This window comes from Pseudophryne corroboree, chromosome 12 (assembly GCF_028390025.1).
Source record: "Pseudophryne corroboree isolate aPseCor3 chromosome 12, aPseCor3.hap2, whole genome shotgun sequence".
NCBI classification, from domain to species: domain Eukaryota; kingdom Metazoa; phylum Chordata; class Amphibia; order Anura; family Myobatrachidae; genus Pseudophryne; species Pseudophryne corroboree.
Genome location: NC_086455.1, coordinates 24,242,719 through 24,263,498, shown reverse-complemented (window position 1 = coordinate 24,263,498; position 20,780 = coordinate 24,242,719). Strand labels below are relative to the sequence as shown.

At 44.8% G+C, this 20,780-nt stretch overlaps 1 protein-coding gene across 2 annotated transcripts in view; it reads left to right on the top strand.

Moving 5' to 3' along the window:
• The window catches only part of JAG2 (jagged canonical Notch ligand 2), a 144,643-nt gene that overhangs the window by 76,675 nt on the left and 47,188 nt on the right, over window positions 1–20,780 (top strand). The window contains exons 6-12 of one of the 2 annotated variants that reach the window (XM_063947208.1): window positions 11,316–11,446; window positions 13,159–13,278; window positions 13,387–13,500; window positions 14,401–14,514; window positions 18,606–18,719; window positions 19,012–19,058; window positions 20,279–20,452. In XM_063947208.1, the coding sequence (XP_063803278.1) occupies window positions 11,316–11,446; window positions 13,159–13,278; window positions 13,387–13,500; window positions 14,401–14,514; window positions 18,606–18,719; window positions 19,012–19,058; window positions 20,279–20,452 (814 nt within the window). The remainder of the gene's footprint in view (window positions 1–11,315; window positions 11,447–13,158; window positions 13,279–13,386; window positions 13,501–14,400; window positions 14,515–18,605; window positions 18,720–19,011; window positions 19,059–20,278; window positions 20,453–20,780) is intronic. The other variant, XM_063947209.1, reaches the window with a different exon arrangement.

Below are 20,780 nucleotides of genomic sequence, written 5' to 3'. Positions count from 1 at the left end.
GCCAGATATGCCCCCAGTGCCACACATGACCCCACAGTGCCAGACATGCCCCACAGTGCCAGATATGCCCCCAGTGCCAGATATGCCCCCACAGTGCCATGTGCCCGCAGAGCCAGATATTCCCCCAGTGCCACACATGACCCCACAGTGCCAGACATGCCCCCACAGTGCCATGTGCCCGCAGAGCCAGATATGCCCCCAGTGCCACACATGACCCCACAGTGCCAGACATGCCCCACAGTGCCAGATATGCCCCCAGTGCCATATATGCCCCCACAGTGCCATGTGCCCGCAGAGCCAGATATTCCCCCAGTGCCACACATGACCCCACAGTGCCACACATGCCCCCACAGTGCCATGTGCCCGCAGAGCCGGATATGCCCCCAGTGCCAAACATGACCCCACAGTGCCAGACATGCCCCACAGTGCCAGATATGCCCCACAGTGCCAGATATGCCCCCACAGTGCCATGTGCCCGCAGAGACAGATATTCCCCCAGTGCCACACATGACCCCACAGTGCCAGACATGCCCCCACAGTGCCATGTGCCCACAGAGCCAGATATGCCCCCAGTGCCACACATGACCCCGCAGTGCCAGACATGCCCCAGTGCCAGATATGCCCCCAGTGCCAGATATGCCCCCACAGTGCTATGTGCCCGCAGAGCCAGATATTCCCCCAGTGCCACACATGACCCCACAGTGCCAGACATGCCCCACAGTGCCAGATATGCCCCACAGTGCCAGATATGCCCCCACAGTGCCATGTGCCCGCAGAGACAGATATCCCCCAGTGCCACACATGACCCCACAGTGCCAGACATGCCCCCACAGTGCCATGTGCCCACAGAGCCAGATATGCCCCCAGTGCCACACATGACCCCACAGTGCCAGACATGCCCCACAGTGCCAGATATGCCCCAACAGTACCAGATATGCCCCCACAGTGCCATGTGTCTGCAGAGCCAGATATTCCCCCAGTGCCAGACATGTATAGATTATAGAACAGCTCACCGTTGGTGTGTGGTGAGCGCAGCGCGCGCCTCTCCTGCCTGCTGCTCCCGTTCTGCCTCCTCAGTCTGACGGCAGCGTGTATGGCTCAAATCAGGTGCCGGTCCGCGAGCTCTCATTGGCTAACGAACCGGCACCTGATTTGAGCTATACACTCGGCCGTCAGACTGTGAGGAGACAGAGCGGGAGCGGAGGGCAGGAGAGGCGCGGCTTCGGGTGGCTGGGCGGCGTATCGCGATCGACTGGTCGCATGTCCGCGATCGACCAGTCGATCGCGATCGACTGTTTGGCCACCACTGTCCTAAAGCTTTCTTTAGATGTGCCCTGTCTCCTGCGGAGCCGCTATTCCCCATGGTCCTTACGGAGTTCCCAGCATCCACTAGGACGTCAGAGAAATAGAATATACGGTCACCAGTGCTGAAAATATACACTAGGTCACATGAAATCACAAGACAGACGAGGATATCTACTAGTATTTACAGTAGAAGTAATGCTTACTGCCAGCTATAGTAATGGTGCCTAGTAAGACACTAGCTGTAGTAATCCTCATAATTAGGGGTTAAAGTGGGGGGAGGGCGTGGTTGGAACGGAGTTCCATCACCTGTAATAGTAGTTGGAGCTCGTTCCACCTCCGCCATGGCCCCTGCACAGCAATTCCAACAGAAAAGCCCACCCCACCACTGGCATCAATAGATGATACAGGTGGTGCTGGTGTCAACGACAAACTGCAGCCACCTCCCCCTTCCTAAGGTCCTCCGTGGTCGTCCTCCACCTGCGGCCCGCCCCTCATGGTAATCACAACGTATCTGTCGGGTGGCATTAGTCCCCTCCTCAGGTCTTAGTGGCTTCCTTTTCCAGCACTTCGTATGTCCTTACATCGCCGCTGAAGTGAAGAGCCACGAAGAGGAGCAGGTTCTGTGCAATCTGAAGACTGGGTGAGGGGGGGCAGGAGGGACACAGAGGCAGGTGAGCTGCTGGAGGGACATAGGCAGTGAGCTGCTGGTGTGACATTGTGCATAAGCGGCCCAACTACTGTGGGCATTACGTGTAAGGGGCACTACTATTGTGGGCATTAGGTGTAAGGGACACTACTACTGTGGGCATTGTGCGTAAGCGGCCCTACTACTGTGGGCATAACTAATGGGTACCACTGTGTAGAGTGGTGTAATATTACACCACACTTTGTGCTGCTGAGTCATAAGATTGTGTTACTGTGTGGTGTAATTTGAATTGGTACTATTGTGTCCCTTCCTTGTAAGACCACTGTCCCTTTTATAAAGTATGGGAGGTAGGGCACAAATTTTAGTTTGCAAGGGGGTACCGAATACCCTAGCCCCGGCCCTGATTCTACCTAATTGGGGGGTAGGTAAGTGACTGGAAAATGGGTACCAGCACCTCTACGGGATCACTTGAAGCACTTTAAGCCCTGCTCGTAATACTATATGTACAGCAGTAACAGCATTGAGCCATAGACTGGGGGTACTCTTTTGTGTCATTTATTTGACAACGTCTCCTTCCCTGACATAGCCTGCTTTTGTTGTTTGGTGATGACCTTGCCCGGTTGTGCTAAGTCTCTATGTGAAAATACTGTCCGTTTTCTCCACTAGCTGCCAATTAGAAGTAGGTGTTTTGTAGCCTCCATCACAAGTGATAGGAGAATAATCCTGCTAGTGTTAAGGTGGGTACACACTGGGCGATATATCAGTCGTGCTCTTGAACGGCCGATATATCGCGGGTCCATCGGCCAGTGTGTACATATGTGTACGTATCGCGTCGGCCCCGCTGCACAGTCGACGGCCAATATATCTACCGATATATTGGCGCATCACTGTGTGTGTATGGCCGACCGCCCGTACACATGCTGCGGCGGCCGGCGGTGATTGACAGCTGAATTGGGCGGGCGTGTGTACACGCCCGCCCAGTTCATGACGTTCGTCCCCGATGGATCGGGCAGTGTGTACGCTCAACACACTGCCCGATCCGTCCATAGATATATCTGCCGATCACTTGATCGGCAGATATATCTACCAGTGTGTACCCACCTTTAGACACTTGCCCCAAATAACTAATTTGGCTGAGATAAGTGTTTTATTGTTTATCGGGAATTTTTATTGCAAACATTATTGTTAGTACACTCTTAAAACAATAGTTATTCTTTAGTTGGTGTCCTTTATGAAATTTGATCATCAAAAAAATAATAATAATTTTAAAAATAACGCATATAGCAATCCATAATCGCTGTGGACAGACTTGCAGTGTCCAATCATCCTTATTCATGGGGAATACATATGATATCCCGGCAGACTATACGGACAGCGGCATCCTGTCTGACGGAATGGGGGCAGTGAGTACCCTTGCGGGCTCTCTGCTCTCGCCATGCTTCAGGCTGGGTGGCTCGCTTTGCTAACTACCGGTTATTTTCCCACTCTGTTGGTGGGAAAACTCTGCGTTTGTGTGGATTCAGGCCGGCGGGATTTCACCGGCTGTCTGTCTCCTGAACTCTGGGATCCCAACAGTCGGTATATTAACTGCATCCCATCCATGGAAACCATGCCCGTGGCAGGCCAGAGTGGGGTGGAGGATTGGTAACTGACAGTTGCTCAACTATTCCCCACCACCACCACCACCACCACCATACACACTCTAAAAACGTATTTACTATAGTGAACAGACACCAATGTGGGCCTGACCTAGCAATCCTAAAAGTGGTGGTGCACACATTCAGTAGTAGTGTCAAACTCCATGTTATACACCGCCCACGTTCTTCAGCTATTTCAGGAAACTGCCAAAGAAGTTCACAATTCTGAATCCTTTTGTGTTGCAGCTCTTTGCATGAATTTTAAGAATTGATGGTAAAAGTATGACCGAAAAAAAATAGCTCTTCCCTGATCCCGCTCAGTGTTTTTTAAACTGTGCCAAAAGTGTACGGTGGATTTTCCGATCTGCTAACTTTTTTAAGTCTTCTTCTTCTTTTTTTTTTTTTTTTTTTTTAAAGCACAAAGCTATAAAATATGTAAAATGTTAATTGTATTAACAATTGATCAGCTATAATCTTCCAAATTCAATATCCTGCTCTCGCAGTCTTCGGAATGTGTGGCATTCCCGTTGAATTCTGTGTACTATGATTGTACCACTGGGAGTGGTCTAAATCTGTTGCTGGCCATATCAGCAGTACGACTGACCGCTACGGCCAGCCCGGCTCTATGAAACGAACTAGGCACGGAAGTGCAGAGTGAGGTCAAAATAAGCGACATAAGAGTGTTAATCAGCCCTCAACCCCGGAACAAACCATACTTGTTACAAGACAACATAACTGAAACAATAGGATGTTGCTGGACGCTGAAATCCTCATTTAAAACTTGGGCATGCTGGTCCGTAGGAATGGCCCTAAATCTGTTTCCGATAAGGAAGTTGAATTAAAGCTGGCCCATCACCTGTATAATTAGGACACAGCAGACTTCCTGTTACAGAGGAAGTCTAGATTTGCTCTTCCTATGTCATGGTAGAACTGCCGAGCCTACAGCGTAGTGACCCTTGATTCCTAAACACTTTTTTTTATTTCTCTAAAAACAAAACTTAATGAATGTTTTACATTTCGGAGATGCTATAATGGCATCTCTTATTTAAGGTATTCATATTTCTGACTTGGAATTTAACTTTTTTATGATTGAATAATCTGAACTTCCTAAACTTGGGTGAACATTATAATCTTTAAGGTTTTGTTGTAATTTGGGCACATAATAGGATCAAAACATCCTACTTTTTTATTTTTATATACTGTATGCGTTTGATCCAGGAAATAGGACCGTGTTGTCCTTCCTTGTACACTAACGTAGCTGTCCCTTTTCAAACCTATTTTAAGACCTCTTGAAGACTGGATAAACTTTGTGAGGACACTGTTCAGTAGTTTCTGTGGAAACAAACGCGTAGATTTAACTTATTTATATCTCCTCCAATTATCTAACATAATTGATACAGGTCAGCTAAAATCTTCGACAGAGTGGTCTGGAATTTAACCCTATACAGTACATTAGATCTGGGCATGCAGACCATTCCCCATTACTGGAAGATTATGTAAACTCCTAGATTTGATCCGGGCTCCTGTAATTCCGCATTATTTTACAGACCCTTGGGTTCTGCAGGCTGTACACCTACAGCTCGATTTCCCTTTCTATGATAATAGGCGGAGGTGGATTTAGACATCATGGGGTCCTAAGCAAGATATCTGTTTGGGCCCCCCTCCCTCAATTGCTTGCGGTTTCAATCTTTGTCTTTGTGCGGTTATCATCAAGAGGCATGCACCGACGCTGGATACAGAAGACGCCGCTTGTTGCCTTGTGCCTCAGGGCTGAAAAACTAGACACTGATCCACATTAGGATAAGAGGATATCATGCAGTCTCCACTCTTCCGTAGCTGCTGCAGAGGTGGAGGTGGTGCGGGGCAGTGACTATTGTTCAGTACGGCACTGGGCGGGAGTGTGACACCCTCTGCGGCAGTGGAGGGTCAAGTGGATGCCCAGGGCGGACGGAGCGTGAGCTGCTGACACTGGGGATATACCGTCCGCGGCTGCAGCCGGGGGTACTGTCAGCGGCGTATTTTGTTTGGTAAAGCAGGGGGTTGGGGGAGTTGAGACCATCCTCGGCTGGGGAGGGTCGTCTGCGTGCTCATGGAGGGGGGGAGGGTCGGGCTGGCTGACACTACTGGCGGTGAGTACAGTAGGACATTTACTGCTAGGAAATCTGGCACTGGGTGGGCCCCTGGGACCTGCCGGGCCCTAGATGGCTACCTTTGGTGCCTAGCGGTAAATCTGCCACTGATGATTGGTAATTCATCAGGGAATCTGCAAAAAAAAAAAAAAAAAAACATGTTAAATACCACATCCCAATAATTTAGTGGATTTCCAACTTTCTGGATTTTCCTAATCTCCCGACCCAGGCATTAAGACGATGGGGACATGCCCCGATACTCCCCTAATGTATGTGCCCGTTTTAGATCCATTCTTCCCCCTTAAATTCTATTTTTGGTTACTTAACAGAAATGAGCTAGAATTATGGGGAATGTGTGCTCCAGAAGAGAGACCTCTAGATACAGCCAAGGCCCATACATCAAGAGTAATGGGGCAATTCCTTGGGTTGGGGAGTCTGGTAAATCTAACCTGTTTGGAATTCCTTGATTTGCGATTCCAACCAAAAATGGTTGGGATCGGCAAATCAGGAATTTTTAACATGCTGTTTTTTGCCAGTTCTCTGGCTGATCGCTGATCATAAATGTCCGGGATTGGCCAAAACTGGGAATTGGGTCATAGGTGTATGGCCTGCAGTAGTCGTCCATTATAATCTGGGTAGATGTGTGCTGAGGACTTCCTTTTTATCTGTCCCTTTGGCCAATTGTTCATCTGAAGCAGATGGTTTTCTAGCTTGGGTGCAGGCAGAGATGCCAATCCACAGGTTCTATTCCCACTCCTATTCCCACTGTATGGGTGTCATGGACACCCAGGAGTCGGAATAGTCACTGTTAGTCGGCATGCCGACAGTTGGGCTGTCCGGCGTTGATATAGTGACCAGTTCATATAACTACATCCCTTTTTAAAATGCAATAGTAGGATCCTCTGACACTTATGTGATAGAAGTGGTCTAAACCTCATACAAGGTGGAGTGAGCTCTTTAACCTGAGTACTAGACCTCTCTTACCTCCCAGGAGCACTCTACACCCTACCTTTCCATTTGTTGGGCGGCCACAACCCTGACCTGAGGCGGTTGCAGGGCGGAAGTGGGCCGGATGGCGGCGTTAAGCTGCCGTTTAGGGGGTGCGGTCCGGCCAATGCAGGCGAGGCTGGACCGTTGGGGGGGGGGGGGGGGGGGGGGATGGCTGCGTGACATCACACGCAGCCACTGCGGGCCGGGGAGCGACGAGTAGCTCCTGGCCCAGCGCGCTAAAGCTGCGCTGGTCGGGAGCTACTCTTCAAGTGCAAAGGCAGCGCCGCTGTGCGATGCCTTTGCACTTCTGCGGGGGGAGGGGGCCGGCACTGACATGCGGGGCGGACTAGCCCTGTGCTGGGCGTCCCCCCGCATGTCAGTGTGAATGATCGTAGCTTTGCTAAATTTCGCCCAGCTACGATCAACTCGGAATGACCCCCATAGACCAATATAGTGCTAATTGTCAGGAGGAGAAACAAAAGTCTCTATAATGGGATCACAAGCATAAAATGTAACTTATTAGAGGCTGAGCATCCAAAATTCAAAATCACACATTTTTGGTTCCCCTACTGAGAAAATATGTCATTGTTTCAGTAGGGGACCCAAGAATGTGTAATTTTGGATAAGGGATACTCAACCTGTAGTGTGCAGTACAATGTGGCTAAAAGCAGGATGCGTCTTAGCCGCCACCCTCGGCGGGTTAGGATAATGGGCAGGGGAGGGTTACTGATTACCAGTGTCAGTAATGTGACCGCAGGAATCCCAAACGCCGGGATGGAGTGTCACGTGTATAATGTACATTAATGAGCTGGTGATCTGTGGATAATGAACAGTACGGTGTCTCCTAAATTATGGTTAAAGTCGCCTAGATTACAGGAATTACCTGTATACAGAATATTAATTTATACCCCTTTTCACATCACAATGCCGGGTCTCACCCGGGAATTGGAAACGGGTCCTTCCCGGGTGGGACCTAGCATTGGACCCTTACACACTTCCACCTCGATCCGGCAATATGCTGGGTTGGGTTGCGATCGTGGGCGGGGACGGGTGCAGAGGCAGCACTGGGAGATAAGATCATCTCTGCACCGCCAATCCCTATGCAATGAATGGGTACCGGGTCGCAGCAACCCGTTCACACTGAACCTCAATCTGGGAATAACACTGCTTTATTCCCGGGTTGAATTACGGGTTCAGGCGACCCGGGAAATCATCGATGGCCCTTTTCGCTTTGCGTAGCGACCCATGTCTCCCCGGCAATATACCGGAACGATAATGGGTTATTTTTGCGGCGTGAAAGGGGTGTTCGACTACATAATGTTCCGGTTCTTTTGTAAAAAAAACAACAAAACACTTTTTATTTCTACCCGTAACGAGCCGTTTTCCGTTGGACTTGTAATTCAGGTGACTTTAACCATAATTTAAGAGATCTATATTTGGCACCTTCACAAAACTTGGGTTTACTTTGTGGGTGTATTTAAAAAAAAAAAAATACTACACATTAGTATTCAGTGGTATGGGAGATGCTGCCAGAGTGTCTTTGTAACGTACCGGATATGTGTCGCTGATTTCTACGTCAGCCCATGAAGTTACAGGCAGGAATTGGCTTGCTGTAATTGTGTGCTCAGGGTAAGCTGTGAAGCTCCTGGCGTGTAAAGCTGGATACACACTTATCTTATGTCTTATCTTATTGTCTTATGGAGACAATATCTTGGACCATTTGTAGTTTTGAGGCGAATTGCCATGACCGGTCATCCACATCCACTGTGCCCGCACTATCACGCGCTGCCGTGCGTCCATCGCATCAGATCTGGCTGCAGTGGGGCGTCATGGGGGTTTATATTTTTAAAAATAGTGCTGTGTGGCTCTAAGAGCCATTAGGATCAGGGAGTCTACATAATAAAAGCACAACGTGAATGCATAACACTCATTGTATGGAAAAGGTTCTTAAAATAACTCCACTGAAAACTGACAAGACAGCTGTCTCTTCGCCCACCCCCCAGGCCTTGAAATAACACTTCCACTCTTTAGAACAACAGATTGCCTAACCTCTTCGTGATCGTGCCCAAAAGTATGTTCTAAAAATTGGCTTTATGATGCTACATTTTTTTTTGTTTTAAGAAGATTCTATTTATTGATAATGGTAACATAGGCTTCTCTGACCTGGATGCTATCTGCATGTCGTTTGCATATTCTCTGTATTTGTGTTGGCTTTTTAGTCTAAGGGCCTAATTAAAGGTTGATTGCAAAACATCCTTTTCCTCTAATGGGCAAAACCATGTGCACTGCAAAGGGGGAAGATATAACATGTGCAGAGAGAGTTATAGGCCCTACACACTGGTCGATCTGACTGAAAGATATGAACAATCTCGTTAATTAATGAACGAGATACCGTTCATATCTTTCAGTGTGGAGGCACCAGCGATGAACGATGTGCGTCCCCGCGCTCGTTCATCGCTGGTGCCCCTTCGGCTTTGCATGCAGGACGATCTCGTCCATATTTGTCTGCACTTCTATGGAGCCGGGTGATCACTGCCCCCCTGCCGTCGGTCGGCCGTATCAGCCGTCGGGCAGCTCGGCGGCGGATCGTTAAATGTGTAGGGCCCATTAGATTTGGGTGGGGTGTGTTCAAACTGAAATCTAAAATGCAGTGTAAAAATAAAGCAGCCAGTATTTACCCTGCACAGAAACAATATAACCCACCCAAATCTAACTCTCTGCACATGTTATATCTGCAACACCTGCAGTGCACATGGTTTTGCCCATGAACCTTGAATTATGCTTTATATCCTGTGTAATGTGATGGTGCTCTACACCTAAATGGTGATACAGTATTCCTGTGTACACAAATTCTACTCCTATTTGCATCGAGTTAGGAGGGAAAGCATAGGGGACCTGATTCTGAGTTGTTTGCTGCCCTGTATATGGCTTAGAAAAGTGAGAAATGTGTGTTTCAGAGGGACAGCTGGATGGCAATACTGTGCTCACAGGTGAGAGATTTTTCTTGCGCACGCTTAGCTAGATTTCCCGCTAGTCTGAGTCTTGCGTACAACGAAGTAGTAGTAGTAGTTTACAGTTCTGCAACTTGTCAAAGTTTATGTAGTTGAGCACTAACTAAGGTGCCTATTCATGAAGCAGTGAAAAGTGTGGAGAAGTTGCCCATGGCAACCAATCAGCTGCTATGTATGTTTATAGAATGCACTTGATAAATGTTACCTCAGCACTGATTGGTTGCTATGGGCAACTTCTCCATTGTCTCACTTCTCCACTATTTTCACTGCTTCCATCCTTACATGTATACAGTCAGATGAAATGTCAATGTTGACATTAGGGCAAGGGATAAACTTTAACCACAATGTTAGCATTTCATCAGTGTCATCCTGTTCACCATAGTCGGCATGAATGCCAGCCTAATATACTGGACCCAAATGAAAATCTGATTTTGGCAGCTTGATCCCTGAGAGTCGTTACTATTATGCACTGCTTAGCTGGCCCTGTATTATGTTTTTAAAAGTTTAACTCGAAATTAAAAACCTGTTTTCTAGCTCTGTATACAATATATTAGTGGAAAAAGTCCTGCAAGCTGCCATGTTGGTTTCTCTTTAGTTGGTGGTACTGTGCTCTGTGTGAGTCTACAATGGGAGGGGATGGAATTACTTTGCTCAGAGTCGTCATTGATACCTCTCTCATTTCTGTACTGCATGTAACGGCAGAGCGTATGCTACAACTGGGTGGCTTTTTTTCTTTTTTCCTTATTTTTAAGGTCCTATTGACTTCTAGTCAGTGGGTAGCAGGAATGTGGCACCAACCTAAATATCACGCAATGGCCAAGTGACTCCCTGATTTTTGATAACCCCCTATCCCTGGCGCTTACTGTCTAAGTGGTGCGATTGATTCAAAAATGTTTTGTTCCCTACTGTATAGGCAATTTCTATGCAGAGCCTGTGTGGGGGGAGGCATTCAAGTTGCCGGGATCCCAGGGGTCAGCATGTTAATAAGCCAATTTCTCACACTTATCTTCTTATTTTTATTTTCATGCGGTGACTAGACTCGCTCTGTTAGTCTTTACATTGGGTGCTTGTACTTTTATATTTGATTAATAAAATAAAAAATTCTTCTAGCCATTAACAAAACTGCACCAAACTATATGTCTTTCCTACCCTCAAAATATCTTCCAAACTGGCCCCATCATTGCTCAAGTGCTCTACCTCTAATCCACACTGGTTACCTGCTCCCATTCCTGGTCCATGCACTTATCAGATCTCCTCTGTGAAAGTCTCTCCCTCGTATAGCAAGACTTTCCCTAGCCTCAAGTAGGTTTCTTGAAAATGCCTCACCCTAGGATATTTTAGCATATTCCCCCTAACCGTCGTGTGTGTCTTTTTGTTTTTAAGCAAAATTGTTTTTGGTCGATGAGAGGTGGTATAGTGTTTGTTTATGGGGTTTTTGTATTTGTTGTGTTTTATTTTTTTTTATTCCCCCCCCCCCCTTTGTGTATGTGTTGTAGTCACAGTTGTAAAGCGCTGTAGCATACGTATGCTATATAAATGTCGGCAATATACTTGTTGGTGAACATATATAAACGCAGCCTTCTTTCACGTCTCTTAGGTGTCACTATGGATGGCAAGGCGATTATTGCAACAAGTGTGTTTCTTACCCCGGCTGTGTTCACGGGAGTTGCCGCTTGCCGTGGGAATGTAACTGTGAGACCAATTGGGGTGGCCTTCTATGCGATAAAGGTATTTATATAAAAAATTAAAAATGTAACTATAAAATTATATCTTACTATAATGAATTAATATTACATTTAGCCATTTCCAGGACCTGGAATTGTAAAGTTATAGTTTTACTTTATATTTATACTCATTTACTGTATGAAAGAGGGTTTTCTTCATTTTTTGGGTTGTTTTTTTTTAAAACTACTTTATGCGTATCATATGTGACCGGTGTCTGACATCCTTTAACAATATCCTATGAATGTTTTATTGGTTTCTAAGGCCATGGCACATGGATAATATAAGTTGTTGGGTGGCCACACATACTGTGTGGATGGGGGGTATTGGTCTCTTGAAACTACCCTTCCCACCATGAAGGAACTGCTGGAACATGGGGAGAAGATGACGCTCAATAACTATTGACCTTTCTTATTGAAGGGAATGCCTGTGCCAAAGCCATGGCAGAAAATGCACCGCACCACTACTGAGCCACTGGATCCTTCACTGTTGGGACCAATCATTAAGAGCTTTCCAGGCTGATCTATCAAGCAATAAAAAGAGCGGAAAAGTTGCTCATAGCAACCAATCTGCATTGAGGTAGCATTCATCAAGTACATTCTATGAGATGGGTAGAAGCTGCTATGGACAACATCTCCGCTTGTCCACTGCTTGATACATATCTCTGATAGAGTTCTTTTTGTTTTGCATGAGACGTTCACTACTTTGTCGAACATGAGGAAGGATGGTTCATCTGACCACCTAGCCTTCCTTCTCCACAACTAGATAATTCATTACCCTTCATTTGCTACATTGGACTTGCAGATGCACAGTGCCATGTGTGATTCAGACTGGAGAATCCTGACCTGTGGCGTTCTCACCCAGATGCTTTTGCGCCACTGATTTTAAATATTTGCCCTTTTGCTGATGGGTTTTCCTTCCGGAGTTAGTCTGAGATTACCATAGACACCATTGCTCTTGAAACTGTGGCAAGTTGATCTGTCTCAAGGTGTGTACACACTGTGAGATTTCTACTTTCGATTTTGACTATATAGTCAAAAGCGCAAGGAAAGTTGGTGGAAATCGCAAGGTGTTAGGCGGTCCAACGGGGTTGGTATCTCAAGGATAGATAGACTGTGCAGGCAAGTCAATCTGGACTATCTAGGGTGCTATCTAGTACAAAGTATAGTCAAAATTGGCACTTAGTCAAAATCGTACATAGAATCGAAAGAACAGATTTTGACTCTGTACTATCTGGGCTCTGGGGTAGTTCAAGGGAAATCGCGTAGTCAAAATCGGGCATAGTCAATATCTCACCGGGTGTATGCACCTTTAGTCAATGAAGCTTCTGCCAGATATGTCCCTAGAAAGTCACTGTGGTCTCCAATCACAAGGCAACCAGAACATGTCCAGCATTTTTATAAATGCAGGGATGTCATATTTTTTTTATTTTTTTCATATTACATGAGAATTTTCTCATGAAAGTACTCTTTACACATTCATTAGGTAATGGCCCATACAAGGCTGTTATGCAGCATACTTTTTATTTTTTAGCATGGTGGCTGCTGATGTAGTGTGGCAAATTTGTAAAATAAATTGTGGCCTTTACCTCTTTCTGGGTAAGTTGTTTCGTAACGAGAAGCGTAAGCGCTCACAGCTGTTTGCTGACAGTAATGGTAGGCACTTGTCAACCTTACGCTTATTTTATGAAAGTTGTGTGTTTTTTTTCTCTCTTAAAGATCTAAATTACTGTGGAACACATCATCCATGCCTAAATGGTGGAACTTGCATGAATACGGAACCTGACAAATATCATTGCGCTTGTGCAGACAGCTACTCGGGAAAGAACTGTGAAATAGGTAATAGACTAGTTGCTTGCATTTCTAGTTTTTCTGAAGGTCTTTAAAGTAGATGTCGTCTTTGTAGTTTAACCCACATACTAACAAGGACAGTGTTTCTTTGTGCAGCTGAACATGCCTGCGCTTCCAACCCATGTGCAAATGATGGCATCTGTCATGAAGTCTCCTCTGGATTCGAGTGCCATTGCCCACCAGGTTGGACCGGTCCAACTTGCGCAGTTGGTAGGATATACATATATCTTGTAATTTGTGGGATTGGTTGGTTTATGCTTTGGGTGGATAGTTTAGCAATTACCAGTTGTACTTAAACAACTTTTCTGCATAGGGCCAACTACCCCAGGAACTCTCCCTCTACCCTAAATGGCAGATCTGCTGTAGTCCTGTGCTTGTAAAACACAAGATCCAGCTGCCTCTGTATACTGGTATAACAACCCTTGGGTATATTTTACAGTATTAGACAATGCAGTGATGGCAGGGGAAGTTTGAGCATTTCCAGAGGAGATCCTTGTAAAGTCTGATTTTCCTCAAAGTTTAGGCTATCCTCTAATTCCCTTTGATTTATTAAGTTGTGTTTGAAGAGATTAGTCAAGCACATTTTTGTTTTCAGTGTTCCTCTCTGGCTTTTTCAGATAATCCTAATTTTAGAGTGGACAGTAATCAAGCAATGTGATGGCCAATCAGATCATCATAAAATTGCAGCAGCACAGAGCATTTTAGGAGAAGTGTGCTGATAAAAAAAGCTGTTCTCATTTAAGTGTTAGGGTAAATACACGTGATGGGGGCAATGCAATGATCGGAGGTAATTGGGGACAAGTGGGAAGCAACAGGTTGAGAGTTGGTGGAATGCTGTTGGTATTTCGACCGCCGGGATCTCAACTGTCCGGAACTTAACTGTATCCCTGTGGAATAGACAGTGAGAGTAGTGCAGCAAAATATTAGTGTCATTTATTCCTCCAAATTATGGTTTTGAGTCATTTTATCTTTTCCCCACAACCTGGTGAAACTGAGGATGTACTGTATATGTAGATTATGCTACAACTTAAATTTTTAGCCTTTTACAATTAAAGGGGGAACAATGAATAATGTGTAAATATTTATTTATTTTTTCTGGCAATTTTCCAGACATTGATGAATGTGCATCCAACCCTTGTGCTAGTGGCGGAATTTGTAAAAACCTTATTAATGGCTTCGAGTGCATATGTCCTCCACAGTGGGTCGGGACCACCTGTCAGCTGGGTAAGTTCCTCCTGGCTACGTAGCCACAATATTTGTCGGTTATTTCTGTAGCGGCGCTAAATATGCATTTGAAAAACAGAACTCTGATCACCACGTTCCAAATCCTGCATTATGATGTACAGTTATTTTAAGGAAACCACCTTTTAGATTTTGGAGGTCCAATTCTAGTGCAGTTTGCGGGTTTATATCTTATTAATCAAGCATCATGTGTGTGTTGTTCTTTTTACTTAATATGTACTAATGGTGATGGGTTTTCTCTTTTTGTTTTTTTTTTCGTTTTGTTTTTTTTGTTTTTTTTTTTTATTTCCCTCTTCATCTGTAACTTTACCGGTGATGGGATTTTTAATGTGCACTGTGACGGAACTGTGTGTCATCTGTGGGGATGCTGTTTAAAAATTGATATGTAGAGCGCACTAGTTTCTTATATACACACGCACAATGGCTTCCACTGTGTATATCGGAGACTGGCACAGTGTAAACATGGTCAGTACACTAACAAGAGGATGTATGGATGCAAATAGAAGTACAACAAAGATGAATTATGGAGAATTTCTTTAGTCTCTACAGCTCGACTCTATATTTTTATTATGAACTTTGAATAAACATATAATAATTTGTCCAGTGCGTTTTTTGTGCAGCTGCTGAAGAGGCGGCCATTTTGTAGAATGCACTGATGAGCCTGAGCATGCAGCCAATTGATTTCATGGGTAGACTATGCCTTGTTATACAGGTCCTATATGACCTATAGTCACTACTTCCTTGTGAATAAATAAGCATTCTTGTAATAAATACTTGTTTAGAATGTCTGCCTGTGTGTGCACATTACATATTGTATTATGTATCGTATACAGTGGCCACATTGTATTATGTATAGTATTCAGTGGCCACATTATAAGGTACACCTTTGTAGTTCTTGGTAGGATTCCTCTTTGCCCCCAAGGCAGCCAGAGTTCTTTGTGCCATGGATTCCGCAAGATGCTGGAAATACTTCCTCATCCTCTGGTCCATGATGGCATCATACAGTTGCTGCAGATTTGCCGGCTGCACTTGTATGATGCAAATCTGTTCCACCACTTCCCAAAGGTGCTGTATTGTACTGAGATCTGGCGACTGTGGAGGCCATTGGAGAACATGAAGTTGGTGGAACCAGCATGAGATGATGCGTGTTTTGTGACCAGGTGCACTATCCTGCTGGAAGTCTCCTTTAGAAGATGGGTAGACTGTGGCCCTAAAGGATGTTATACAGTTGGCAAGAGCACTCCAGTAGGCTGTGTCATTTAAACAGTGTACGTACCAAAGGGTAAGGGGAAAGGGAAATTTGGGTCAAAGAGCACTGGAATCTCATGACATAGAAACATCCAAAAGTTAACATAGTCCTATCCGCATACAATACACATAAACACAATGGGGGAGATTCAAATGTTTGAAAAGTCGGTTGGGTGTCTGTTTTTTCCTGTCTAACTGATTTTTCAAACATTTGAATCTCCCCCAATGAAGGAAATATCACTGTGGAGATGAGTAATACAATAATTTATCCGAAAGGGAGAAATTATAAACTCTCTTTGGGGCACTCTGTCTAAAATGTAACTTTTAATAAGTATGCTTTAGAATATCAAAGTGAATGTACATATTAAAATAAAAAAACTACAGGGAGGAGAGTTGAATAAGAAAGGCAGTGAAAATAGAACAAAAAAAATGTGTAAACTTGACAGTACAGTGACTCAATGTAAACTACCAAAATCACACTGATGATCGTCAGCTGGTCATAAGTTACTTGGTAAATAAATCTTCTGATAACAATTGCTCCATAATAACCAGACACTAAGCAAGGCTTCAAACCCGCAATAGTTGTAGCAATTCATGTCAGATTGTTTTCAGCAATAATTGCAACAAGACACAAACAGGCAATGGCACAATTTATAGAACTATAAATCACAGATAATGTCCCAAATTGGGATTACATGTTCCAATAAATCTGTATTATTGGGATGTAGTTGGCATCCCGGTGGTCAGAAGATCGGCGCCGGTATCCCGACACAGCTCAAATCCCATTGCCGGGATCCCAACAGTCAGTATCCTGATCATGGGGAGGATTAGGATTAGGCTGTGGAGGGGGAGGTTTGGGTTGGGTTCTAGGGATAGGGTTAGGCTGCGGGTAGGGAGGATTAGGAGAAGGGGGAGGGTAGGGAGAAGGGTTAGCAGACTTGCGCAAATGTGTTGGGATTCTGACCATCTGGATGCCGCTGTCATATTCTGACTGTCGGGATCACGTGCCTAACCCCATAGTATTGTTCGTTAGAACCTCACAGTCAAGATAACCACTTCTGTGGAAAAATCTGTATAGTGTTATGTGCCTAGTTGCAGTGAATATATGAGCAAGTGTATTTTTAGGGTACCACCAGGGGGTAAAAAAAGAAAAAGCAGGTACTGGATCTGCTTTTGGGATTAGACTCCCACTACCCTGAAGTAATCAGCGCAGTGTTAGTGATGGAGACGTATTCCAGTGAGACTGCCTGTGAATGAGTCCGATATAGGTTATGCCGCAATCGCTCAGGACTAAAACAATGGCCAAATGCTGCTTCCCACTATGCATAGAGAATCTTATACTGAACAGAGGGTGAGCAGTTTAGCCACTAAGCCTGTGGTGTAGAAAGCAGTCAGAACGGGCAGTTCTAGGCAAACTAGTTAGAAAGTGCGCCCAGTTGCTATTGCATTGCAGGGACACCTTGCCTTCAATATGTTGCCATGTGAGCGGTCTGTGAAAAACATATAGAGTATACCTGGGTCTAAGAGGAAGTATCGCTGCCCACTGCCGCTAGATGCTGAAAAAGACGTTATCGAGTGGTGGTAGAAGGGACACGGACTCCGTACCTATTAGACGTACGTTTCACTCCGGCTTTCTCAGTTAGTGTGTTCGGTTAGTATTAACTGGTCTTTTGTGAAGCAAGTAAACATCCCCCCAACCATTACACCACCAATCTGACCTGCTGACAGAAGGCAGGATTGATCCATGGATTTCTGTTTTGCTAAATCCTGACTACCCTATGCATGTAGCAGCACAAATTGGAAAAACATTGCCTGGTCTGAATTGATTATTCCCAGTCAACTCTCAATTTTTGGTGAGCCTGTGTCCACCACAGTATGTGTTTCCTGTACTTTGCTGACATGAGTGGATCCCAGATGCTGTAGTAGCCCACCATCTTTAAAGTTTGACATGCTGTGCATTTAGAGATCCACTTCTGCAAACAACTGCAGTAACTCCCATGTTGGTAAGCCTATGCGTTGGGTTGCTACCACATGATTGACTGACTAGATATTTGTATTAATGAACAGCTGTACCTTAAAAAGTGGCAAGAGAGTGTGTGTATATGTTAGTGTTCCCCCTAGGATGAGGCAGGGGCAGGGCGCTGGAGTTCGGGGGCACGTTGGCGCGCGCGAAACGGGGGGGGTGGCCATGCAAATTAGGGGGCGCTGGTCACTCCCACGTCATTTTAGTGGGCGGTGCAGCCCACAGACTCTACTATAGAGGGCGTCTGTGGCCGGCGACGTCACTTTTAGGGGCATGCCCAGCACCTCCGTTGGTGCTGTGCTGCCCCAGCTCTCTCCCAATGCGTGAATGGATGCCGTGCGCATGTGCACGGCATCTTTACATGCTAGGAGGGCAGGAAGCGGGAGGCTGTTCTAGCAGGGCGGTTTTTGCTTTTTAAAAAACTGCGCGGCACCCTGCTAAAACAGGCTAGAGTGAACACTATATATTTATCCATCTGTTCCTTTTTAGATGTACTGACCATAGTTTGATTGGGCTGGAAAGTAGCATTCTACTAGCAATGGCTGCCTATTGGTGCATCCCTTTCCGTATTGTCCTGGGGTAGCAGAATAGAACCTGTTCTGTTTTTGGTTCTGACTGAATATTAACAGCATGAAATGGGTAGACTCACTCTGTATCTTCTTAGTAGCATGAACATGTGTCCAATTTGCATGCAGTGTCATAGTGATAATCTAGTTGCATTTAATCTGTGGGTGTATACTGCTTGTTGCTTGGGATGGTGTTTATGGTGTTTTTATTTTCTTTCTTTTGTCTTGTTTCACAGATGCTAATGAGTGTGAGGGAAAACCCTGTGTTAATGCTGCTTCTTGCAAAAATCTGATTGGTGGATATTACTGTAACTGCATTACAGGATGGACAGGAATAAACTGTCACATCAGTTAGTATTGAATGGTTAATTTTAAGCTAATTTTCCTATCCACTCTAAAGCAACAACATTCATACTATTACCAGCAAAACTTGTTTTGTCATTACACTGTCTAATCATGAAGTTGGTGCACTTCTGTCAGTGCATCACTGTTCTGCAAAATACTTGCAAACTCCATGAAAACATGCTATTATCTGATGGATTTCCAACCTATCCTAACTCCATGCTTAAAACTTTTTTTTTTCTTTTATACGCTTTCTTGACTTGTATTCTATAAATATTTTTTCTCTCTCTGATTTTGTAGATATTGACGACTGCCATGGTCAGTGTAAAAATGGAGGTATTTGTAAGGTGAGCTTTGTTGAAGACATTAGTATGAACTGAATAAATAATAGGATTATTATTATTATTTTTTATTCTATATAAATGATGCTTTTTAGACTTCAGATACTTGTTAAACAACAAGTTAACCACATGTTCCTCTACTCTCAAAGTAATGTTTCATGGGATGTCTTAAAGGTCTAGCGCTAGAATAGTCAAGTAAGTGTTACGTTGCAATAATTGTCCACTGTGAGACATCAGCTTCTTGGTAACCTCCACATCAATCGCTGATTCAGAGGGGTGGGCGCACTGCTGATGTCGGACATAGTGGGATCACAGTTGTAATCTCAGGTGCATGCCGAGAAAAGTGTGTTGAAAACGAAGTGGGCGTTCCTGGACCGTGTCTTAGCGCACACAAGGATATTGTAGGTTTTACGGGAGTGTCACCGGTGTCTCTGAAAGCGGTCACATAAACAGATGCTCAACTGCTCACATAGGAGGCTATGCATGGAGAAACCGCACCTGACATAGCGCTGATGCAAGTTTAGATGGTGCGGCGGATGGTGGCATCTAAGGATGCACCAGTCAGTATTACGGTGTATGGACGCTGACCGTAGGCGTCTCCGACATTGCCCATTCGGATGCACAGATGTATACCAGGGAATGACTTTGTATCAACAAGTCGCAGGCTGGTAACCGCCAGTAGATGCAGCTGTGGGCGCTTTCTGCCGCTACTTCTGAAATATGGCTCAATGTCTGGTTCTACAATCACATTATTAATATTATTATTATTATTATTATTATTATTTATTATTAATCTTTATTGTTTTATCATAGTCAGGACTCCTGCTACAGACCTACAACTGACTTTAATATGTTTATTGTAGCATATGATTGTAGTCTGTGCTAGCTAATTAAATTGCTTCATAAAGGTTTAGGATCATTCACCTAAAATCCTTAAGTAATCCTGACCGTCATGTACCCTGTCCAGCAATCAAACAAAGAAGAGCTGTATTTACTGTTGGTAGAAATGTGTAAGAATTAAAAGGAATATCTGAAGGGCTAATAGGATTATTGTATGGATGTATGCCAGTATGAAACTAGCTGGTACTTGCATCCTTGTTTGATGTATACAATAACACGTAGTTGTTTTTCGCTGTGGCTTTTTATGACCAGAAAAAGCAAGCTTTGACTATCTGTGTTTTTGTGAAGGGAAAAAAAACCCTTTGATTCTTCCTTCTCTCCGTTAGGATAAGACCAACGGATACCGCTGTTTTTGCCCTCGTGGTTATATTGGCAAGAACTGTGAGATTGAGTTGAATGAGTGTGCAAGCAACCCATGTCAGAACGGAGGTGTCTGCGATGACCTGGTCAACGGGTTCCACTGCCGCTGTCTCCCTGGCTTTGCCGGCACCACGTGCGAGGTAAGGCTTGCTCTGAGATTCCTGCTCTGCGTTTTTCATACATTGGCCTGTTGCACACTACCTCTGGACTAAGCTGGAACATTACATAATGTGTTTGATAAGCAACCTTATCTGAAAAAGCAAATTTGTTGAGTGGTGCCTGTGTGGCTTTCAGTTTATTTAAAGTACAGCCAAATATTTGTGGGAGAATTTCTCCACTCCGTTTCCTTAGGTTAGAAATTCTGTAAGGCCTTTGGAAGGGTCTTCAGTTATTTAAGTGTCTGTTTATTTTTTGCAAGAGAGAGAAAAGCAATTTATTCCGGCACTCCAGTCATTCAATAGCCGGCTC